This window comes from Primulina eburnea, chromosome 3 (genome assembly GCF_022965805.1).
Source record: "Primulina eburnea isolate SZY01 chromosome 3, ASM2296580v1, whole genome shotgun sequence".
In the NCBI taxonomy this organism is placed as follows: domain Eukaryota; kingdom Viridiplantae; phylum Streptophyta; class Magnoliopsida; order Lamiales; family Gesneriaceae; genus Primulina; species Primulina eburnea.
Genome location: NC_133103.1, coordinates 9,959,259 through 9,985,235, shown reverse-complemented (window position 1 = coordinate 9,985,235; position 25,977 = coordinate 9,959,259). Strand labels below are relative to the sequence as shown.

General features: G+C 32.9%; 3 protein-coding genes and 1 non-coding gene across 5 annotated transcripts; 2 read left to right on the top strand and 2 right to left on the bottom strand.

Moving 5' to 3' along the window:
• Positions 1 to 91: 91 nt before the first annotated feature.
• Positions 92 to 3,094, bottom strand: LOC140828198 (probable proteasome inhibitor). Of its 2 annotated transcripts, none has more exons than XM_073191178.1 (9): positions 2,838 to 3,094; positions 2,537 to 2,708; positions 2,302 to 2,448; positions 1,690 to 1,782; positions 994 to 1,071; positions 851 to 882; positions 701 to 764; positions 546 to 623; positions 92 to 324 (listed from the first exon to the last, which is right to left on the bottom strand). In XM_073191178.1, exons 1-9 carry the CDS (start codon positions 3,010 to 3,012, stop codon positions 252 to 254), a joined length of 912 nt encoding a protein of 303 aa, XP_073047279.1. In that variant the 5' UTR covers positions 3,013 to 3,094; the 3' UTR covers positions 92 to 251. The 2 variants fall into 2 exon arrangements, with proteins under 2 accessions (XP_073047279.1, XP_073047280.1); XM_073191179.1 differs by having other exon boundaries at positions 1,690 to 1,770.
• A 296-nt stretch (positions 3,095 to 3,390) lies between these two features.
• On the bottom strand, positions 3,391 to 3,461 carry TRNAG-GCC (transfer RNA glycine (anticodon GCC)). Its single transcript has one exon. It is a non-coding gene; the product is annotated as a tRNA-Gly (tRNA).
• Positions 3,462 to 9,133: 5,672 nt separating this feature from the next.
• LOC140826191 (protein NRT1/ PTR FAMILY 5.6-like) lies at positions 9,134 to 11,441 on the top strand. Its single transcript, XM_073188365.1, has 4 exons — positions 9,134 to 9,325; positions 9,478 to 9,695; positions 9,805 to 10,346; positions 10,436 to 11,441. Exons 1-4 carry the CDS (start codon positions 9,184 to 9,186, stop codon positions 11,304 to 11,306), a joined length of 1,773 nt encoding a protein of 590 aa, XP_073044466.1. The 5' UTR covers positions 9,134 to 9,183; the 3' UTR covers positions 11,307 to 11,441.
• An 11,465-nt stretch (positions 11,442 to 22,906) lies between these two features.
• On the top strand, positions 22,907 to 25,283 carry LOC140826190 (protein NRT1/ PTR FAMILY 5.6-like). Its single transcript, XM_073188364.1, has 4 exons — positions 22,907 to 23,159; positions 23,328 to 23,545; positions 23,650 to 24,194; positions 24,282 to 25,283. The coding sequence occupies exons 1-4, from the start codon at positions 23,018 to 23,020 to the stop codon at positions 25,153 to 25,155; spliced, it is 1,779 nt and encodes a 592-aa protein (XP_073044465.1). The 5' UTR covers positions 22,907 to 23,017; the 3' UTR covers positions 25,156 to 25,283.
• Positions 25,284 to 25,977: the final 694 nt, after the last annotated feature.

Below are 25,977 nucleotides of genomic sequence, written 5' to 3'. Positions count from 1 at the left end.
TTGAGTGCCAAATGATTTTCGACAAGAAAAAGGATTTGATTATAAAATATGGAAAGCTATTAGAAGAATTGAAAAGGAAACAAAATGAACGCACTGTAAAATTTGAAATACTTAACAGCATTAATTCGAAAATACTTGCAGCAGTAGTTCAGATATTATACCATCTAAATGTCATAATAAGCTAATTTACACACTCAGCGTGATAATTGAAGATAAGCTATCCCTCTTTCTGTTTCATAGTCTTCGCATTTCTAGATATAGTCTGAGCCATCAGGAAAGTGGTGCAGATCCGGATGCGTTCCTCGCCCAGGCCTCCGGGGATTTCTGCAATCCATTCGAAAAACAAAGCATTATACTTTGGAGAGTGAAATGCATAAAGTAAGAAGACGAGGGGACAATAGGAACCACTGATGTGGAAAAATGTGATGGCAACCCAACAAAAACAGAGGGTTTCAACATGTGTTATCTTTTTTTTATTCCTATAGCTTTCTGTTTCAAAAAAGTCCTTAACATATTCCAGATATTAAAACGTGCATCTAAATTACCTCACAAACCGACCCGTCTCAAAACCGGGCACACCAGGAGGTCCATATGGGTCAAAGCGAGCACCAGGCGGCACACCCCTGGTTCAGAAAATCAATCAGAATCCAACCCACATACACGAAAGAAACATTCACAGAGGGAAGGGGGAAAAACTCACTGTAGACCTCCAGGCAAGCCAGGCTCCCCTACTCTTCCTCCAAAGAACCTTGGGTCATTTGGACCTACATGCGAATGAAAAGGCTATTAGATTAATTTTAAGAGTGCTATTTTTCCAGATGGAAATTCTGAAATATCACCATATACACACCTACTAGCATGCTTCCACCGCCAAAATCACCCCTGTACGAAGTTGAAACAAGCTATAACCATTGACCAATGCACAACTTGCAAAAAGAGAAATAAGCCACATTTATCGAGCAATGATGAAACAAAGAGAAGAAAGCTACAAACCTGGTGGGATACATTCCAGCCCCAGGCCCAGGAAAGAGATCGCTGGAACCAGAACCAGGAATTGGAGGAACGATAAATCTACAGAGAACAAGTGAGAGAGAAGATAGTACAACACATTGTGAGCATAACATAAAATACAAGTAGAATCGATGTAAAATACAAATTAAATTTCATGGACGTTCGAAAAACGGTAATAGAACTAAGGCACTTAATAATTTGATTTGAACATCTGCATGCCATATTTTCTCAATACACAACCTTCAACATTCTACATATATTTTAAAAACCTCGAATATAATTTACGCATGGAAAACTAATCAGATTCAGGTCCTCAAGATTAAATTAATAATATCAAATTATAGGTCAACATCAGATTCCCAAACAAATTCAACATGTTCACGGCGATAGGAAGCAAGTTAAAGTAGCCCTTTTGAAAGAATGTAAAGTTGTATTTTAATATGGATTTCTGTATTACAGTTACCAAAGAGAATTTAATTTGTGGCTCGATTGGAAGCATTCATATGGCCAAGTATCTCCAACTGGCAGCCATTTACAAGAGAAAACAAGCATATAATAGAGTCACGCTATTCAAGTATGAAATCTAGTTTAGTTAAGTGACGAGAGCTGATAAAGTATAGACTATCAGACACATTTATGCCGGTCAAAATAGGTAAGCAAATAGTTGTGAAAACATACCCTGAAGGTGGAGGATAAATGTGTTGATCTTCAGGGTCAGCATGATCTCCTGTCATGGGATTATACCTGTCGTCTCCCAAACTTGTACCAGAACTACAAAAAACAAGTAGATAAGAACCTCAAAATTTGATTTTTCCAGGTATAAATAGCAATGCTTAGAAACATGATGCAAAACAGATTAATGGTAGATCGATCCAACAAGAGTAAATTTTAATTACATCAGCTAAGATGCAAGCAAAACACAAAATTTCCAACTTCTTAAGAAAATGCAAACATAACTGTACCCTGACAATTAGAAAGTGTTTAGCTAAAACACAATGAGATAACTTCTTAAATACATAAAACTAGAATAACTGGTGCATTCTCATCTAGAACATATAATCTTTCCTCAAAAATATTTGGAATCTTAATCAATATAAACAAACGTAAAAGGAATATTGATATTTGATACCAATCCAATCCATGTATATTCCAATTTATAATTATCAGTTAGCGCAACAAGCTTTATAATAAACAAAACAAGGACCAGATTGCAGGCACCCCCAATACACATTAAACAGTAGATCCAATTTGAAAAAAAAACATCAAAATTACCACAAATCAATCAAGTACCTTGAATGTTGATTAGATGAACTTGTGGTCACAGAACCATCAAGTTTACGTAAAATTTCTTTGTTGACTTCCGTCACCAGCTTCCCCAAATTCTTGAACTGGGAAGCATAATTTGTCCCTCCATTGTCTTCCACATACTCTCCGACACTACACAAGCTAACAATCAATTCCCTTTGCGCAGGCAAAAAAAAAAAAAAAAAAAAACTTTGAAGCTTGTAGCATACATTTAACTTACTCGATTTCCATATGAAGAAGTTCAGAATCACCATCCTTCAAAACATCAACCATCAGACTATTATTCATCACAAGACACTTCATTAGAACTTTCTTGGACTCCTTCTCAGGATGGGAATACAAAAAAGCATAATGTTCTTCAATGGCGTTCCAATTCTCTACCCCTACCTCGTCTTCTCAAATCAAACGCAACCAAATAACAGAATAACACAAAAATATCAAGAAAAACATCAACCAAAGGAGTTCAAAGCAGAGTATTAGCTAAGTATTTTATCAATCGGAAAGAAAATTTGGTGAAGTACCAGTGGAGGACGAGGAAAGGGCATTGTCCGAGAAGGCGGAAAGGCCCGTGTCGTGAAGAACGTAACCGGCGGCAACAAAGGATGCGTGCACGGCGAAGGCAGCCTTGTCGTGGGGGTTACGGAACGACGGATGCGCCGCCCGTATCACCGCCATCAACGACTGTTCCGTGGCCATAATCTCTTCCACGCCGTCAGTTGATTTCTGCTGTGAAAAAACACCCGAGCACTTTCTTCGTCTGCAAGAGAGAATAATTAATGTATATCTTTGTTTGGATATTAATATTAATAATAAGGCCTGGTCTACGGGGGAAAAATAGGTCGAGCCCAAAAGTTTCTTGTGGACTGGAAAGGTATTGGTCCTGTGGGCCCAACATCTTGATCTTCGAGGGTTCAAAAGAATAAGGATCTTTGTTTGGATATTAATATTAATAAGAAGGCCTGGTCTACGGGGAAAAATAGGCCGAGCCCAAAAGTTTCTTATAGAATGGAAATATATTGGGCCTGTTGGCCCAACATCTTGATCTTCGAGGGTCCAAAATATTACGATTAAACTTGCACCAGCCGGGAATCGAACCCGGGTCTGTACCGTGGCAGGGTACTATTCTACCACTAGACCACTGGTGCTTCTTGGTAGTCAGGCCATTTTTAAATTACATGAATATACACCGTTCTTTGTCTAACATCTTTGATCCGCAAACAAAAAACTTGACTAAAAATAACATATTTTGAAAATAAATTAAATAATACGAATCACGAAAACCACATTATGTGGAAAAAAAAAATTGTTTTATCATTATTTTCTTTCCTTTTTTTGAAGGAATTTCAAAATTTGTACATACTAAATTTTTTGTTAAAATAAAATACAGAAATGAGAAATAACACTGAAGTCTTGAGATAAAAATATTAATTTAAGATTTAAAGTATTAACTAATGGTGACTTTTAACATTAAAAATATTATAATTAAAATGTGATCAGTAAAATATGTAGAGCAAATAACATTATATAAATTTTTTTATAACATGGATAGATATCTGCTAACTGCTAGCTGGCCAAGAGTGTTTCTTCCACTATAGCGTCAATAATCACATGAATCAATTAAAAATCTTGAATTATAGAAGCAATCACTACGTGAGAATTTGGATTAAAATATTGGTCAATGGATAATACACTATAATTATTTCATGCACAAGCCTAATAACCTATAGTTTGACCTCTAATCTCCTCTAATAAAGCTTACATTCATGCATTATCTTATATATATTATATAAAATGTATATCCATGATATTTTTGGTAAGGCCGATTTATTTATTTGATTTACGTGGTTGAGAGTTTGAGATTCTTATCATTCATGAATTAAACACAATTTTTTTTGGGCTAATTTTTAGCAACTATGATATCTAAATTCAAGTGAATTTCAAATAAAATCGTGACACATCCATATTTTTTGACATAAATATAAGTTCAAGTAAACATTTGGAAAATACATATATAATGATTTCCAATAATCACATGGATCAATTCAAAACCTGAATTAATTGAGACCGTCACTACATAATAAATTGAATTAAAATATTGTTAATGGGAAAATATAATGGGTGGTACTATTATTTCTTTCGCTAGCCTAATAACCTTTAATTTGACCTAGCACATAATTTCATCACACAAGTGGACACAAATTACACTGGGTCATGTGCTTGGATGAAGAGATTTGAAGGCATGAATTTCAAATCTATTTAATTGTTGAATGAATTTATGTCTTGTGTTTTTAATATCCACCCCTTTATTAATTTGTTATGTTGATATAATTGTAATCGTGATGGATTTAAAATACATGAAATATATGTCTTTAATACCCTCCTTCCAAGTGCATCAAAAAAATTATATTTATGTCAAGAAGACGAGCGACATATTGCATTATTATATACACATGTTAGTTTTGTAAGATGGTTTTAATTTGTTCACGTGGTTGAGAGGTCGCGTTTAAATTGATGAATTTTATTTGAGAAATGTTTTGATTGATAAATTTCGAATGACAATCATTTTGAGTGTATTTGAAATCCATTGTTGATATTAGAATTGCATAACTTGATATGTAGTAAATTTAATGAGAGATTTGAAATCCATAATCTCAATTCCATCGTCAATCCAATCATTGCCGAATTTCTTACAATTATGATGTGTAATATCTGACTGAATATTTGTTTCCGAATTTTATAAGAAAATAAAATAATAAAAGTGAAAATTCCCTGATCTAATTTCTCGATTCTCATCTACTATTCTTTTATCTTTTCAGTTTCTTCTCCATTATTAGTTAAGAAATCGACCCATCACCCGATTGAATAGGTGGTTTTATGAAGTTGAGTTCAGGGTTTTCATAGAAAAAAATAAATAAATAAATAGTACTCTTCCTTGTATTTTTTTTAATATTTATTTTGAGACTTAATAGAAGAGTGATTTAAGAAAGCTGGATACTCACTACTCAGATCATGATAAAATATCCAGAAAAAAAATTAGCAAATAAAGTGTCGTCACTCGACGTTATGATAGAAGGTAAAATTATAATTTTTGTTTTTATGTTTAAAACTTTGCAATTTTGAATATCTACGTTGTGAAGATCGAGTCTTAATTCTGTGTATTTCAATTTTATTTAAAATATTAATTATTTTTACGGGAAGTTAAAATATTAAAATTGCCAAAAAAGAAAATATATATGACCAAATTTTGACTTTAATAAAGCGGCTAAGAATTCCATGTGATATAAAATAATAAAACTCATGGACACAAATAATTGTACGCGTTAATCCACATTTCCAGATTCATTCGCACCAATCAATCCAGAGTTCCAAATTATTTAATGCGACGCCCATTATCACAAAGATTAAGATTTGACAAGTAATTCACACCAATACAATTTTGATATTTTGCGTGCTGCTAGTGGACACGTGTATGTATTGCATTAGAATAAAATTCTAATTTAACTTAACAACTCTATTCTCAATTCTCTCAAATCAAACCCCTTATTGATATGATGAAACCACACCCAAAAAAAAAATCACTCTTATACTTCTCACCAAAGTAAAATTTGAGAAATATAATATCAATCATATTTGATAATATAAATCAAGCTAATTACAAAAAATTCGAAAAAAATCCAAAGATATTTTTTAAAAAAGGAAGACTGTACAAACAAGTAACACGTGAAACAAGATACTAAGATATATCTAAGAGTGAAATATTTTGTATAATTTTAATTATACCTAGAAAATAATAGCTAAAACATATAATTATAAACATATCAATATAAGAATAAATACATAAAATTTATATTTTGTGGAATGAGTTAGCATATGGTTTGTCTAGAAAGAATTCAAGATTATTTAGAAAATAATTTAAATAGATTAGTATTTTATATTAAAAAAAAATCGTTCTATTTTATCTGCGCTTCACGCTTAATCTTGATTAGACACCATTAGATATTCTTCACTATATACATATCGACTTTTTGGAAGGTTAGTGTCAAAGATTACCTAACATGGGTGCTGAGATAATAAACTAACCAAAGTAATACGTATTATTCGAATAAAAATTATGCTTAAAATTGCTTTAATTTGGGACGGAGATGGGCCTAACAAAGTGCGTGAAACGGAAAAAAGGATTTTTGCTTTAAAAGTTCGGCTTTTTTTTTTTTTTTTTGTAAACTAAAGTCTTGAAAGAAATAATTCATGAAAGTTGACTAATTTTACGTTTGTAATTTAGCAAATTAAAGTGGTGGGTTTCCTACGCGATTAATAATATTCAATATGAGTACAATAAAAAAAGTGTGGACTGAAACTTAAATTTAAAACAAACTCAAAAATAGACAAATATGTATGTTCGATAAAGAAGTATTCCTAATTTTAAATTAGTATAAATCCAATATGATTCGGAGGACGGAAGCATCTAATAAAACAAAAATCACAATCTAAAGTCAGTCCAGATATGAACAAATCTAATGTCACCGATTTTGACCATTTTATCCAAATCTTACCGACCCCATCTACAAAATTATTCCTTATCTGAAGTTTGTTAACTGAGTTAAATTAATTTAATCGGGTCGATGTTAGGTTCAAATTTGCAGCACTTCTCTAGATTTTCCCATTAAAATATGATTTTTTTCAGACAGAAACAACTTATATCAATGTAAACTTTTTGCCAACTTCAGAAATATATATTCGGACTTGGTTGGAGTCTGATAAGAAATTAAAAATGAAATCATACTACGTTAAAAGAAAACTTTTATATATGATTCTTAAGCCTTATAAATCCATATAAATTAAGGAGAATCTATTTAAAATAAAAAGGAAAAACAAAAACAAAATTACACAATTTTATGTTTCTGTTCTGTGTTGTCATTGTTCATTGTTCTGCTTTTTAAAATGTTTTTTTTTTGTGGGAATAAAATGAATTATTTATATTCACAATTGTCATCAAAATTCACTGTTTTCAAGTACTTTACTTCTTTATATCTATATTTTAGAACATATATAAAACCTGCGTATATATTTTAATATTTTCAAGATTTCTACATAAATTTTATTAGAAGTCTAAACTCAAATTCGCTAGTGTTAAGTTTAATCAAGCCATTTTGGGGTGATTTTTATTTATTTATTTATTTATGATAATATAGTTGAATTTTCTTCTCATGATATCATATTTAGCTCCATGTTTCTTTCAGCTCCATATAAAACTTTATGATTGCATTAAATTAATAGAGATTTTTTTTAAAACTTATAAAAATTTGTCCATGGATATAGGCCACATGGGAAAATAACACATTTATTTTTGCGCACATTCTTATTATTATTCATACAAGAAAAAAGAAATAGAACATTTGGTGAGGTAGTAGGGTAAATTAACCTCGAATATTAAGGTTAGGATTTTTTGAGCACAAGGCCTTGAGCTTTTAGACAAGATCTTGGTCGTAGTTAATTTCCGAGTTTGCTAAAATTATTTTTGAACTTTAATTATGTACGATAAAATTAAAAATACTAAATGTCGTAGATTTGCTATTGATATATTGAACTTATGAATGTGTTAATGAGCTCAAGGTTGTGACTTGTGAGCATCATCCATCATTTGAGCTTGACGACGAGGTTATAAATGAAATTTATGAGCTTAAACCGAGCTCATGAATATAGATCAGAAGTTCGAATTCGAGTTCGAGTTTTATGTTTCGAGCTGCTTATGATCTGAAGCTCGATTTTATGTAGTCAAACTGAAGTTAGGGTTCATTTGAATTCATAAATCGAATTTCAGCTCACTCAAAGCTCAAAGAAGAAATTCGTCGACCTAGTCAAGCTAAGAACTCGAGGTTAGGAACATTGACAATCACATAGGGACGATGGGGTTGACGACGAACGAAACCGGAACGAGAAGTGACGAGCGTAGACTGGGAGATTGGTTTGGGCGACGGAATGTTGCGTGTGTGAGTTGTGTTTGGTCGTACGTTAGTTCTGAATTGTGTTTGGTTTGCAACTTTTTTTAAATGATAATAATTTTTAAAAAAATAATTGGAGCCCCAGTTTGGCAGGTGTCCGCCGGCCCGGTTGCCTGCCCCGAGTCAGCGTCGCCCCTGATTTCATAGTACTCTTTGGTTGACAACTTGAGAATTTATATGTCTTCGATTAACTCGTGAAAAATGAGGAAAATTAAGAAGTATATATGTCCCAATCACAAAGTCTTAACTAAAAAGCCTATAATGAACCAGCGACGTGCATGCTCTTATTCGTATCAGACCGACCACCCAACTTGAAATATATATGACTTTTCCGTTCAAGAAACTTGATTAGTTTATCGATTCCTCTTAAAGAAATTATAAAAAATAAACAAAGAAGGTAAACTTTTAACCAAATAAGTTTTTTTTTTTAAAAAAAAAAATTCGATACCAGTGGTTATATTAGAAAAAAATAAATAATTCTAAAAACGAGTTTTCAACTGTTATTCGAGCTTAAAAGTCGTGGATGGAAAGTGAGACAGAGTTAATTAATGAAGTATGCTCAATTAGTGTGAACTAGAGATGGAATGCTATTCTCTTAGCAAGGACCAACTATGACTGCTAACAAAAGTGGTTTGGGGGTGGGGTGGGGTGGGGGTGGGGAGGAATCAAATATTTTTTCTCACAATATATCATTGTCGTTGACATTATTATTTTTTTACTGTAAGTTAATTCAGCAGTGATGTGGAAAATTCAAAGGAAGTCACCTAAAAACCTGGAATCTTTACCTATATAAGAAGAAGAAAGCAAACAAGAAAACCACGAGCAAACTAATAAGCTATCTATCTTCAGGAAACAACTTTCTTAAAAAATGGAGTTGGAGCAAATAAATAAACAAGAATCTGTAACTGTGGATTCCGAAAAATGGGTGTGTGATTCTTCGTTTGATAGTAAAGGACGAGTACCGCTCCGGGCATCCACCGGTGCATGGAAGGCATCCCTTTTTATTATAGGTAAAGATTGATTCGAGAAATCATGTAATATATCAGTGAACAGATAACATATGATGCTGTATTTTTATTCTTAAACGGCTTTTATAAGAATATAACATTCTAGGAAAATTTGAAGTTCTAACAGATTTGCGATTGTGTTTTTTTGTTGGCAGGCATTGAGTTTAGCGAGAGGTTGAGTTATTTCGGACTCGCGACGAGTTTAATCATATATCTTACTAAGGTGATGCAGCAAGATCTGAAAACAGCTGCAAAGAGTGTTAATTACTGGTCTGGTGTTACCACTATGATACCGCTATTGGGGGGGTTTGTGGCCGATGCATACCTTGGTCGTTTCTCCACCGTTCTAGCTTCATCTATCATTTATGTTGTGGTACAAAAATCATCTTGAAAAGTATTTCTATTATCAGTTCAAATAAGATAACAGAGTTTGTATAACCTCATGATCATACAATAATGTTGGTGTTTTCATGTGAAAACAGGGGTTGTTTATCTTGACAATGTCGAGGGTAATCCCGAGCTTGAAACCGTGTGACTCGGCAACGTGCCAAGAACCTCGAAAAATCCACGAGATTTTCTTCTTCCTTGCAATGTACTTGATCTCAATAGGCACTGGGGGCCACAAGCCATCTCTCGAGAGCTTTGGAGCCGACCAGTTTGATGATGATCACCCTGAAGAAAGGAGAAAGAAAATGTCCTTTTTCAATTGGTGGAATTTCGGGCTTTGTTCCGGACTAATACTTGGCGTAACCGTGATCGTGTACGTCCAAGACCATGTTAGCTGGGCTGCAGCAGATATCATTCTTACTGCAGTGATGCTCTTTAGTATATTGATATTTTGCCTAGGAAGGCCGTTTTATCGATTCCGAAAGCCTACCGGGAGTCCCTTAAAGCCTATGCTGCAGGTTCTTGTGGCAGCTATTTTGAAGAGAAATCTAGTGTATCCACCACCCGATCAACTATACGAGGTTCCTAAATCAGACAAGACTAATGGGAGGCTTCTTTTCCATACCAAGAATCTTGAGTGAGATTATTTAGATAACTGCATTTAATTTAGTTACATGGATCACCAAGAGAATGAAACACTGATTAAGTTTCGTTCTTGTGTACCAGGTTTCTCGACAAAGCTGCAATAATCGATGAAACTCAAGATTTAGCAGCAAACAAACCAAATCCATGGAGACTTGTAACTGTGACCAACGTCGAGGAATTGAAGCTTCTAATCAACATGATCCCGATTTGGCTCACCACTTTACCGTTTGGTATCTGTGTAGCACAGGCCTCCACATTCTTCATAAAACAAGGCACAACTCTGAACCTTAAAATCATCCACGATTTCAAAATCCCACCAGCTTCCATATACGCACTGGCCGCCATTGGAATGATTGTTTCTGTTGTTGTCTACGACAAAATCCTCGTCCCCTTCTTGAGAAAAGTGAGTGGAAATGAACGAGGCATCAATATTCTACAAAGAATCGGTATTGGGATGGTTTTCTCAGTCGCGACAATGGTAGTCGCAGCCTTAGTTGAGAGAAAGAGACTCAACATCGTGGAGAAAAATCCATTGAAGGGATCACTTTCAATGAACGTATTTTGGCTTGCACCGCAGTTTTTAATCATCGGTATGGGGGATGGTTTCGCACTTGTGGGGCTGCAAGAGTACTTCTATGACCAAGTTCCGGATTCAATGAGAAGCTTAGGCATAGCTTTTTACCTTAGTGTACTTGGTGCTGCAAACTTTCTTAGCAGCCTTTTGATCACACTAGTGGATCGCGTAACGGATAAGGGAGGCAAGAGTTGGTTCGGGAAGGATTTAAATACCAGCCGGCTCGACTATTTTTACTGGTTATTGGCTGGTATTACAGCAGGAAACCTGTGCATCTTCACGTTTGTTGCGATGCGTTATTCGTACAAGAATGTGAGAACATCTACAGTGGCTGTTGCTGATTGTTATGAAGGAGATGATATAGAATCTGTATCTTAATCCTTAAGCCTGTATGTTTCACCATCCTTATGAAATATGCTTGGATTTTGTTGGATGTCTGTGTAAAGATTTTAACTTCATTGGGATTGGGATATGCTGCAATGCGTTTGATGGAATCTTTATCACATAGTTTGGGTAATATATTCAAGGATGTGTTTGGTTGAGTGGATTAAATAAGGATAGATTAATAGTCCAATATTTATAGTTAAAATTTTAAGTTGTTTTAATAATCATTTTGACCCGGTTTAAGATCTAATTTTATTAATCAAATAGTTATCCATAAAATTGGATCTTAAACCGGGTCAAAATGATTATTAAAACAACTTAAAATTTTAACGATAAATATTGGACTATTAATCTATCCTTATTTAATTGCACTATTGTTATATCTTGTTAACGTATTTTCCTGATTGGTAAAGTAAATTCACTAATTCAAAATATATAGAGTAATTTGTATATCCAGGCAAAAAAACAACAATTAAATGCACTATTGTTATATTATATTTACTTTTGCCTGATTTGTACGAGTCTACTTATGTTTGACATTGTTTTTATTTTTATTTTTTATGTATATCTCTCTTTCTGAATTCCCTCCCCTTTTCTTTGTTGCCGACATCGTGGCTTCTGCGTTTAAAGTAAATGTTTCGTACCCATTTTTCACACAAAAAAAATAAAATAAAAATTACATGTCAAAGTGCCATTTTTGGTTAGAAATAGTTGTCTTTTTAGATTATGCCATTTCTTTACATAGTATTTCTGTTGATCCAACCACGGTTGAGGCAGTCCTAAAGAGTTACAAACATCACGCTGTTAACAATTTATGCTATGAATTTATTATGAGCATAATATTTGCACCATTGGATTAGATTTTCAATTTAACGGCGATGCAGTCGGTGTGTCATAGATTTATGTGGAACTATAACTTATTCAATATATCAAAGTCACAAAAGACTGACGCTGAAACTCGGATTTTATATGATTTTATATAACTAATAAATATGTAAGAGATATTTTTATGTCGATGTAGTTGGTTTTATATTTTTTTATGTCATCTAGTGTTTTAGATGGGACATTTTTCAAGCATAAGTCTTTGTAACAACCAAAAAAGAATTTCTCATTATATTGTTTTCACCAAAAAAATAATTGAACATAATTGTGGGGATCCGGACGCTAATCATCTTCTTAATCACCGTTGGGATTTAATTATCTGTTCTGATAAACAGGGTCTAAAATTTTTTTTTTAAATTATAACTGCGGAAGGTAATGGAATCTAAATACTATACATGTCTGTATATAAAAATACAAATTCAGTATTAAAATACAATAATGTACAACATTCTAATCTAAGGTTCACTACTAAAGTTCTAGTAGTAAAATCCAATCTACTGTAAGTCCGGAATCACCACGCTAAACTCGTCTTCTCGCATCATCTTCTCGACCCTGATCCAGCCCCACCTGTTGTCATGCACACATACAAAACACGACAACAGCCGGATAACTCCGGTGAGAATAAATCCCAGTATAAATCAATGAAACATGCAATCATATAAACAATATAAAGCATGTAATCAGGTAACATGAATATGTATCAAAATCTGAAACATAATTAATAGCAATCTGTCGACATAATTCTACAGTTCAGACTAGACTCAATCCTAGTCTAGGGATCCCGGTTTCCAGATTTGGTATTCCTATATCGAATTCCGTAATAGAAGGAACCGTATTCCTATTACTCGATATAACCAATATCCTGGTACTCCTATATCGAATTCCGTAATAGACTAATTCCCATTTCCTATTACTCGATATAACCAAACATCCGGTGTCCTGACCTATCCGTCATGGACTGCAGTTCTATCTTTAATAACCTATCTTGAGACATCGTGCAATGTGCCGTGGCGATACCACCACTATCCGGCACTTCTGTCACAAGATAAATCGTCTACTACCTGTCATCTAAAATCAAGAGAACAAGTATATCATCAATTCAATGCAAATATCAATGCAATAAAGTAAAGTATGTGATTTAGGGAAACCCAAGTCCAAACCGACTCAAGTCCATCTCCCAATACCACATTGACTTATACCTTTGTCTTCTCCGTCTGACGAAGACGATGATCTGTCCATATCAAATCTGAAATGACAATAACAAATACACTGTATCAATATGTAACTCAATTCAAAATCTGTTCTGATCATACTCAACTCAGTATATAATCTGAACAAGATACAATTCGATTCATAACAACAATATCACGATATAATCGAAATCATAACTGAATCTGATCAATCTGAATCAACTGATGTTTCGACGACACATTAACACAGTCTTGTCACCCCGTCAATCTCAACATCACAGATATCATTTCTAAATGCGTTATCAATATCATATCATCATTCTTCTAATTCTAGTGTGTCAATATCTATTGAATTCACTCAGGATCTGTTGAAATTCATAAAACAGACATACAGTATAATTTCTTCGATCTGACTTCACAAATATAATACTGGAACTCATAATCTGTGTCAATATAATTCATACTCTTAATACTAACATAATTCTGATATAGAATCTCAGTCAATATCTTTCAAAAATCATAACAATTATAGAAACAATTTGTTCTTTAATCTGACTTCAATTCTATAATATCTACGGTAGCAGAAACACCATATCTGAATTCTATTCAGTTCTGACAACATTATATTTTCGAAACATCTCAAAACGTAATAAAACTTACGTCCTTGAGTAGCTCTAATCGAGAGGAACACGATACTGCGTTCTGATTCAAATTCTGATACACGGATTCTTCGTAAATCCAATTCTAAAAGGCGTAAGGATCTTTCCTCTCAACCTTCGACCCTTTTTCTGGATTTCTGAAGAAGGAGACGTGTAATCCTTCTATATATATATTACATGCATGGCAAGAAACGTGGCACCTCTTTTTTTTCAACACGTGAGACCGCGGGTGCGGTGTTATCTTTACCGCGGGTGCGCTCCGTCTAATACCGCGGGTGCGGTGTGGCTACGGGAATTGCACTTCATTTTCTTCACATGCACTGCGGGTGCGGTCGTGCTGGCACCGCGGGTGCGGTCTTGCAAACTTCTAAATTTCTAATTTTTTATCTTTGCAACACCTTATAATCTTGTCTTTTCTTCCCTCAATGCATGTCATGCATTCTCATATCTTCCAAGTCTCACGTTAACGAAGATTAATAATCTTGGTTTATCAATTCTATAATTCTCGGGCATTACAATAATGATAATAAAAAATATAACACAAATATGACAAAATGTTAGTTGTTATATTTATGGTGTTTTTCAGCTAAAACAAGTTTACAAGAAGTTGCTCTAAGAGATGTCCGATTGATGAAGTATGTACATGTGAGTGCTAAATTTCTCTTGCAAACACCTTTTTGGGCGAACATATCGTACATGACTTGTCTAGTATTGTTTACTTGGCTAACATGATTTTCAAGTTATTGCATTAGTCTGAGAATTTACCCAATATCCATCTAATAGTAGCTGCTACGGGTTCCCACATCATAAAAAAAAATTACAAAAAGTTGCACCATCTAGCTACTTTTATGATTAAATAGTTCGTTTGTTAGGACTATCTCCTTTTATAATATGATTTTTTGTGTTGATTTTCCAAACCATAGAAACAATTTACCACACAAATTTTTTAATTATAACATTAAATATAAATTAAAATTGTACACATATGTTAATGATTTTCCAGAACAAAAGTAATTTAATAATATGTTTTTTCTAACCACCATGATTCAGACTTCATTATCGAGTTTTTAGATAAAATAAATGATGTTTCTATCGGCACAAATATAATTATACTAAACTCGTATTAGTTGTTTCTTTAATGGTTGTTTTTGAAACAACTAGTAAAAATCGTGTAAAGTTAACTCCAAATGCAACAATCTTCTAACCATATACTTTTCAAATTTCAATTACTTTTTTTGTAAGCTTTTATCGATGGATTCAACTTATAAGTGTTTTATCATATATAATCAATTGTGTTTTATGCAATAACTTAGCAAGACCACTTTATTTTGAAATTGTACAATAAATTTCTTCATGTAAAAAGTATTCTCAATGTATATGCCATGTAAAATATACAATTTCATTTAAATATTTAAAAATACTAAGATTTGATTCTAATATACTTCTTTTATGTACATCATATTAGAAAGTTGAAGAAATACAATTAACAAATAACAAATAATCAAATGAAGTAAGTCATCTGACATGCTTAAACAATAATATATTTCACATTCCATCGGATTAATAATATTTAACCGGCCAATAATATATTATTTTTCTTCATACAATTGTTTTTTTCTTGTTTCACACATAATGTTGATGAAATTAAATATCAGACAAATAAACTCTTGTTTTCTAGATTACTGAATACATATAAAATAATTCTATCATCCAAAAAATATAAATTAATTGATAATTTTTTTATTATATTACAAAATATAATAAAAATTAATTGAAAAAAAAAATTAAGGAACATAATTTTTTTATTCAGGTTTGACTCAACTGAAAAATACAAAACAAATGTGATATAATATTAATAAATAAAAATTTTAAAATACAATTTATGTCTATCATTCACTTGACTATTACTTTAAACTACTGAATCAAAATAATGATCTTTGCGTTTTAATCGTTAATTTTTATAAACAGTGATAATATTATTTCATATCTCATATATTAAGAGATATACATTGATCGAAAAAAATATTATCTATTACAATATGCTATACTTGTTTGTTGATATATTAGATTTTTAGAATGATTTAGTTTTTATATAAAATAAAAATCTAGTATTATATTTTCTTAGCATATATGAAGATAAATTAAATTCTTGGGTCCATCACCGCTTGATGTATATATATGTTCATATTTTAAATACTATTTTCAATTTTAATTTATATATTTTGGAGATTCAGATTTTGTTTATATTAGTAGGTGATTCAATTTGTTTTTTAGCAATGGGATTTTAAATTTGAATTTAAAGTGTTAACTATTTGCAACAAAGGACAAAATGAATTTTTTTTGGGCCCAATGAGCCACACAAAAGGGATTTTTTTTTAAAAAAAACATTTGTTTTTGTCTCATATCGAAAACACACACATATATATATAATTTGACGTGCATTATACCAACTTTTTTGGGGAAAAAACTTGTGTGAGACGGTCTCAGGGTCGTATTTGTGAGACAGATCTCTTATTTGGGTCATCCATGAAAAAATATTACATTTTATGCTAAAAGTATTATTTTTTATTGCGAATATCGGTATGGTTGACCCGTCTCACAGATTAGGATCCGTGAAACGGTCTCAAATGAGACTCACTCCTTTCCTTGTACCTTGAAGATTTTGTAGAGTTCTTTGTTATTGCTTATAATGTAGATTTGTGGGTTCTTGCATTTGGTTCATTTGGTAAAATAAGGAGGAATCAAGTAAATTTTGGAACATCTTTGTGCTAGTGCTGACTCCATCCATTTAGTTATTTCTGAAGCACGTGCCTCGCACATGGACGTCCATTAAATATTATATTAAATTATGATAACTCTCATAATGATACGATGTTATGCTCCATATATAGTATATTATTTCAAATACACGTTTAGTAGGTATGTAAATAATGGCGAATAGACAAATGTGTTGAGACCTGAGAGTGTCCACAAATACTAATAAAAATATGCCTTCTACTAAAAATAGTATTAAATAAAATAGTAAATCTATTGTGAGATGGTTTCACAAGTTTTTATTCGTGAGACATGTCAATCATATTTATATTCACAACAATAAGTAATATTTTTGGTATAAGAAATAATATTTATTCACGAATGATCCAAATAAGAGATTGTTTTCATAAAATTAAGTCGTGAAACCGTATTGACAATCAATCTTATGCTGGGAATTTGAAATATATCCATCTGGCATTAATGATTTTACGATTGATATTCTTGAATAACAAAATTGAATAAATATGATTGAGAGGTGGAACTGAAAAACGTGGGGTGGACTCGTCATAAAATATAAAGATACAAAGATTAAGGCCACCGGACGAATTTCACGAGGTGGAGGATTGCAATTCCCGGCTCTTAACTATCCACTTTTATTTAATCTTTTACTGGAGTTTTTGAGGCATCCAAATTTAGTTTTCTATTAACTGACAACCTCGTGGAAGTAACTAGCAACAGGGAAACGTGAAAGTTCAGCCGTTTAATTTTTTATTGGTTGAATATCACTTCAAACTACTGCCCAAAGATTTGAGAAATTAGCTTCAATAATGCGATTTTTAGTAGAATCGAAACACTATAATGTCTCCATAGTGTCACAACTGGGAGAAAATGTCCAAAACAGATTGATTTCGAGATCAAATAATAATTGATTCAGTTTTCAGATAGAACGAAGTTGTTACAAAAGAACGTCGACACGATTCCAACTTAAAAAATAAAATGAAATCATGGAACATCTAAAGATATTGTTAATCCGTAAAAAAATATAAAACAAAAACTCAATTGTTGTTTCTATTTTGCGCTGTTACGGTTTATTGTTTCTGCCCGAAAAAATTAATTTTTACCTTCACATATTCACCAAAATTTCACCATTTTCGCACACTTTACTTATTTTATATATATATATATATATATATATATATATATATATATATATATATATATATATATATATATATATATATATATATATGATGCAGCTAAAATAAAATGAGTCGAATAGACTGCGCACGCAGAATCCGGCTGATTAGTATACTGGTCTACTGGGCCTGTAAATGGGCTCACCAAGCTGGTAAACAGATCCACGTGGGCAATATGACGTTAATTTGCTAGGCGTCACCTGCGTCACGAACACTTGTCAAGTGGGCGTCGGGAGGGTTCCCGACGTAGACACTCCGACGCTCAAGTCAGTAAGCAGTTCAAAGAAAATTCAGAGAACTAGAGAACTTTTATGAAAATGAGAGCATATCCTAAATTACGTGGGAGTTCCTCTATTTATAGATTTTCAGGAGTGCTAATCGGGCTTGGGCTTTCACAATCACAAGCCAAATTTTGGGCTTCAATAATGTTAAAATTAAATAAATAACTAATTGAATTAGGCTTATTAAATTGGGCTTATTCTTATTAACCCAACAAATAATTAATTGAGCTTGTACCCATCAATATATATATATATATATATATATATATATATATATATATATATATATATATATATATATATAAAATTAATTTTTACCTTCACATATTCACCAAAATTTCACCATTTTCGCACACTTTACTTATTTTATATATATATATATATATATATATATATATATATATATATATATATATATATATATAATATCAGTTTTGATATGCTACATACCTACCGTGCACACCTATGTGAGCACCGATGAGGTGTCACTCACCCATTGGATGCGTAATTTTTTATATTTGTGTGAAACGGTCTTACGGATCTCATTTTGTGATACAAATATTTTATTTGGGTCATCCATGAAAAAATATTACTTTTTATGGTAAGAGTATACTTTTAATTGTGAATATCGATAGGGTTGACATGTGTCACATATAATTCGTGAGACAGTCTCACATGAGACCTACTCATTTTTTTTTTTATCACACATGTATAGCATGTCAATATTATAATAGATATTGCTTGATTAGAAGACTAAAATCACATTTATTAAAGAAAATTTGGTAGTATTTTATTATGTTATGATTAAAGATTTTTCGTACCACGGAAAATTCTAAATTTGATAATGTAATTGGGCTCAAATAGACTTTGATCATCCAATTGGTACCACACATTTTTTCTTTCGCATATTTATTCCCATTTTTGCTAAACTTCAATTTCAGCCGAACAAGTCATACCGTAAATCATATTTATCCGCACCAATATCACTACTTTTTCTGAAAATATGACTGATGATTCTTAATTTTTGGCATTTAACGATTATGAAAATAAAAGGGTATGAGATCAGAATTATCCTTGATTCTTGATTTCTGTCATCATTTACGCTGCGTTTGGTTCAAGGGATTAGGGGTGATTGGTTAATTTATCCGGCCCAATCAAGTGTTTGGTTCAATTTTAAATAAACCTACCTTATCCCTCCTAGGTATGATTAGGTTATATTGGGTAGGTTAAAATAATACCTCCTCACCCCCTAGGATTATTTATCCCAATCTTAATACATCCTATTTTTCCGATTTTACCCTTCTCCTAAATTCAAACTCACCACCATTTCTCGCCACCGACCGCCGCCGGCCAACCACAGACGCCGACGCAGTTAGCGACGGTTTGTAAACAAACCGTCGCTATTAGCGACGGTTTGTGTAGAAAGGTTTGTCAAAATACCGTCACTATTAGCGACGGTTTGTTTATCAAACGTCGCAATTAGCGACGGTGTGTTTAAAAAACGTCGCTAAATGTCTAATTTTTAGTAATTAAAATAATTCAAAACAAGATCCGCGACGGTTTATAAAACACCGTCGCTAATAGCGACGGATAGTTTTCTCAAAAACCGTCGCTGTGAGCGACGGATTTTGAGAATCCGTCGGTAAGTTTCCGGTGCCGCCACTATCGTCGTCCTAAAGGGGAAGGACAATTTCGTCTTTTCATCAAAAAATTCAAAATTATCCTACACTTAAAAATCTTACCAAACATAATATTATTTTACATCATATTTTACAATTCTATCACAATCATTTTCTTTATCATTTACGTACTAATCATTAGTTTATCCTATCCTTCCAACCAAACGCAGGCTTAGAAGAGTACAATCTAGTGGACCCACATACACATATCATCATTTAGAAGAGTACATATAGTGGACCCACACACACACACACATAGCCACCAAAGACATAGTTTAGTTCAGTGTACCTAAAAATTATTATTGTTATTATCGAATAGTAATTTCAATATTATTTTTTGCATCAAAATTATTATTATATAAATTATACTAATTTTGAAAATTAGGAGGGCTCCCACCCCATTGCTGAATGACGTTTGACGAATATATCACTCACAAATTTACTTTTTTCGGTTTAAATGAGAACAAGAACGAGGACACGAACGAAAACGAAGTCGAGTAGAGAGCAAACTTAGTTTGAGAAATGAGCATTTAGGCCATGATTGATTCGAATGCTGCTTCAAAAAAGTTTTTGTTGCCGATTGAGTTTGTTATGTTATATAATAATTATTTTTCCCTGCTATTTCGAGTTGTACAGACGATGTAATTCAATCCTTCATTCATTTGTTTGAAATAAAAGACTGGTTATAGTGTTTGTCTACTACTAAGACTTGTTGTTATCAAATGTTGAACTTGAAGGCAACAGCGATGAATAATTCAAATGTTGAATTCGGAGGCAACACCGATGTCATCGCTTCCGGTCATGGGGTGACACTAAACGTGTAAACCAATTATTGCACTAAAACCAAATTTCGGCTAATTATATGACCACAACCCTATCTAGACCAATTCTCAGGACGGTTTTTTCCCTCGTCATATTTACCTGTAGATATTTTTCACCTTCATGAAGCTTTAATTTTGCATTAAAATTAGTGGAGAAAAAATAATAAAAGTTATAAACTTTTGTCGATGCACACAAACTATATGCAGTTGATCTGAGTTGTCTCACAAGCCTTACGAGATGGTTCGATTCAACCTTCAAACGAGGTTAGGATTTTTTGAGCTCAAGACCTTGAGTTTTTTGACGAGATCATGCTCGACATCACCTCTAGTTGTTTCCGAGTTTGCGAGTGAGCTTCGGAGGTCTAAATAATTTTTGTATTTTAATTATATATAATAAAATTAATATATTATACTATAATTGTTTGGTTTGGAGGATAAAATATTAAATGATTATTCATCTTAATTTGCTTTTCCAATGATCGACACAAGTTCTACCGATGATTAAGTACATCTACCATTATCTTATATGAGTATATATATTGATTTATCATCTTTATATTATGTATATGAGCCAAGCGTCTCCTAAAAGTTTTAATATTTTGTTTATATATAGATTATGAATGCTATTCTCTGAGCAAATACCAACAATGACTGCAAATAAAGCGAGGGCGCGCGGAATCAAATATTTTCTCAACTACTATATGGAGATTCTTATTTACACTCCATAATTTATTAACCACACTCCAACTTATCTTTGGCAAAAACTTGTGTGAGACGGTCTCACGGGTCAAATTTGTGAGACGGATCTCTTATTTGGGTCACTCATGAAAAAGTATTACTTTTTATGCTAAGAGTATTACTTTTTATTGTGAATATGGGTAGGGTTGACCCGTCTCACGGATTATGACCCGTGAGACGATCTCACATGAGACTCACTCCTTATCTTTTTATCTAATTAATTGTCAATATCACCCTCCTTAAATTTTAGTTTATTATCAAAACCTAACATACATTGATTTTCATAATTAATAATAATAATAATAATAATAATAATAATAATAATAATAATAATAATAATAATAAACTCAATCTTTAATTAATATAATTTAAAATACAACTTAAATTTTGACAGGACATATCAATTTGATTTAGAGTGAGTCTCATGTGAGACCGTCTCACGGGTTATAATCCGTGAGACGGGTCAACCCTACCCATATTCACAATAAAAAGTAATACTCTTAGCATAAAAAGTAATACTTTTTCATGGATGATCCAAATAAGTGATCCGCCTCACAAATACGACCCGTGAGACCGTCTCACACAAGTTTTTGCCTTTGATTTAATTTCAATAGTTAATTGAACCATGTCAAGTTTGTTCAATTTGACATATATTGATCTCTGAGTATTTTAAATCTATTCATTAATTTAAATTTTTTTATCAAAAATTTTAATGTGACAAATATATTAAAATTTTAAAATAAAAAGTTAAAAGTAAAAATAAATCTCCTTTAAACTAATGTTTTATAAGTAATAAAATTTTGGTTTATATATAAAACACAATATAAATATTTTGTTGTTGTGTAAGAGAAATAAAATTTTGTACATCCCAATAAAAAAATTAACCAAAATTTCATGTACTCCTATTAAAACTTGGGAAAACTTTTTGTTATTCTATTTTTTTTTTTTTGACAAAAACTTGTGTGAGACGGTCTCACGAGTCACATTTGTGAGACGGATCTCTTATTTGGGTTATCCATGAAAAAATATTGTTTTTTATGCTAAGAGTATTACTTTTTATTGTGAATATGGGTAGAGTTGACCCGTTTCACAGATTAATATCCGTGAGACACTCTCACATGAGAACCACTCTTTTTTTGTAGTAAAAAAATTATGGCAAAATTTTTAAAAATAAAATTTTAAGTTGATTAAAAAAAATTCATTTAGATTTTTTAAGATAAATAAAAATTCTACAACATAAAAGAAAGTTAACGTAAAGGTTAATTTGTCTAATGATTGACTGATTAGATATGGTGGGGGTACAATATATCATTATATCATCCTTGACATTATTATTTTGTCGCTATATGTCACTTTCAAACCATCTTGGTTATCACTAATGTGGAAAATTCAAAGGAAGCCACCTAAAAACCTCATAATCTTTTCCTATATAAGAAGCAAGCGAGCTTGGAAATCACAAGCAAAGTGATTAATAAGCTATCTCTAGGCAAGAATTTTTCAAAAAAATGGAGTTGGAGCAAAAAAAGAAACAAGAATCCGTAGGAGTGGATTCCGAAAAATGGGTGTATGATTCTTCGTTCGATCGTAAAGGACGTGTACCTCTCCGGGTTTCCACCGGGGAGTGGAAGGCCTCCCTTTTCATTATAGGTAAATACTACAATTCAAGAAATCTCATATTTACCTGTGAATAAAGAGCATAGGCTGTATTTTAATTCTTGAACAGCTCTTAGAATATATATGCCCTTCTGGAAAAAAATAATTTTAGGCAATTCTTTAAAGTAATAACAGAATTTCACTTAGTTTTCTTGTTGGCAGCTATTGAGTTTAGCGAGAGGTTGAGTTATTTCGGACTCGCGATGAGTTTAATCACATATCTCACAAAGGTGATACATCAAGATTTAAAAACAGCAGCAAGGAGTGTTAATTACTGGACTGGTGTTACCGCATTGATGCCTTTAGTTGGTGGATTTATAGCTGATGCATACCTTGGACGTTTCTCCACCATTATAGCTTCATCAGTCATTTACGTTGTGGTACCGAAATCTTCTTAAAAGATATTTGGAGTATCAATTCAAATAAGCCAATAGAATTTTTATATATAGCCTGCGATAATGTTGGTGTTTTCATGTAATGGCAGGGCTTGCTTCTCTTGACAATGTCGAGAGTAATCCCGGGCTTGAAACCGTGTGACTCGGGAACTTGCCAAGAACCTCGAAAAATCCACGAGATTTTCTTCTTCCTGGGTATATACTTGATCTCAATTGGCACTGGAGGCCATAGACCATCTCTTCAGAGCTTTGGAGCAGACCAGTTTGATGATGATCACCCTAAGGAAAGGAGGAAGAAAATGTCCTTTTTCAATTGGTGGAATTTCGGGCTTTGTGCGGGACTGACTCTGGGTGTAACCGTGATTGTGTACATCCAATACCATGTTAGCTGGGCTGCAGCAGATATAATTCTTACAGCAGCGATTGTCTTGAGTATGGTGATATTTTGCCTAGGAAGGCCGTTTTATCGATTCCAAAAGCCCACAGGAAGTCCCTTAACACCGATGCTGCAGGTTCTTGTTGCAGCTACTTTAAAGAGAAATCTTGCGCATCTATCCGAACCGGATCAGCTATACGAGGTTCCTAAATCAGACAAGACTAATGGGAGGCTTCTTTTTCATACCAAGAATCTTAAGTAAGGTTCTTAAAATAACTTCATATGATTAGTTACATGTATAAACTAGAGAATGAGCACTAATTAAGTTTCGGTCGTATTCACCAGGTTTCTCGATAAAGCTGCAATAATTGATGAAACTCAAGATTTAGCAGCAAGCAAACCAAATCCATGGAGACTTGCAACTGTGACAAACGTCGAAGAATTGAAGCTTATAACCAATATGATCCCCATTTGGCTCACCACGTTACCATTTGGTATCTGCGTAGCACAGACCGCGACATTTTTCATAAAACAAGGGGCAACTATGAACCTTGAAATCACCCAAAATTTCACAATCCCACCAGCTTCCATGTACGCTCTGGCAGCTGTTGGAATGTTGTTTTCTGTCGTAATCTACGATAGGATCATCGTTCCATTCTCGAGAAAAGTGACCGGAAATGAACGAGGCATTGATATTCTCCAAAGAATAGGTATTGGGATGGCATTCTCGGTCGCCACAATGGTAGCAGCAGCCTTGGTTGAGAGAAGGAGACTCAACATCGTGGATAAAAATCCAACGAAGGGATCACTTTCAATGAGTGTATTTTGGCTTGCACCACAGTTCTTAATCATCGGCGTGGGAGACGCCTTCGCACTTGTGGGACTACAAGAGTACTTCTACGGCCAAGTTCCGGATTCAATGAGAAGCTTAGGCATAGCTTTTTACCTTAGTGTAATTGGTGCTTCAAGCTTAGTTAGCAGCCTTTTGATCACATTAGTGGATTGCATAACCGATAAGGGAGGCAAGAGTTGGTTCGGTAAGGATTTAAATAGTAGCCGGATCGACTATTTTTACTGGTTGTTGGCTTCTATTACAGCAGGAAACCTTTGCATCTTCACGTTTTTTGCGATGCGCTATACGTACAAGAATGTAATTAGGACATCACCCGCGGATGTTGCCGATCGGTATAAAGGAGATGGTATAGAATCTGTAGCTTAATGACTTCTGTATAAATGATTTTAAGTTCTTTATGATATGGATTAAGGAGTGTTTGGTGCAACCTTCCTTATCAGAGTCCACAGAGTCTGTTTCGTGTAATATAAATAGCCCCTATTGTTCTGTTTTTTCCCCCCTAAAAAAATATAGAAAGAAATAAAACTATTTGCATTTTTTATATTATAAACTTATTTTATTTCATTTTTTAAAAAAATTTTAAAAAATAATGATAATAATAATAATAATAACAGAACAGCATAAAATTATGAAACTCATTTTCTGTCAAATTGCTACCTTTTCCAAATTAAATATCATGCACTGATTCACTATGAAACTCAAAGCATAAAAATTTGTCATTCAAACTAGACTAAGCCGAACCAAACCGAACTTCATGGTTAATGTTAAGATCAAGTGCTTAACTATAGACCCAAGCTATAACTGTTAGCTAAGATGGAACATCTAGTCAACCAGATCAAGCGTTGCAACGTCAACAATTCGACGCATGAAATATGAAGTCACCTATCTCAATACTATTCATATTCATACATGCTTAGCTCAACAATTGTGTTGATTTGGTTTTAAAAATTTCATGGTTTTATTTGGTTTGAAATTTTGCAAAACCAATAAAAATGTGGTTATGTTCAAATTTTTATTTAAAATCGAACCTAAATGCGCATGTGGTAAGTCATCTATGATATATATCTTTTCATAATTCACATACGTTAAATTTAGCCCAAAGTAAAAGCTCAGTACAGAAGGTAAAAGATTGTAATCTGTGGATAATTTATCTATTTTGAAAGAGAGATAACATGTTAGTTATCCAAC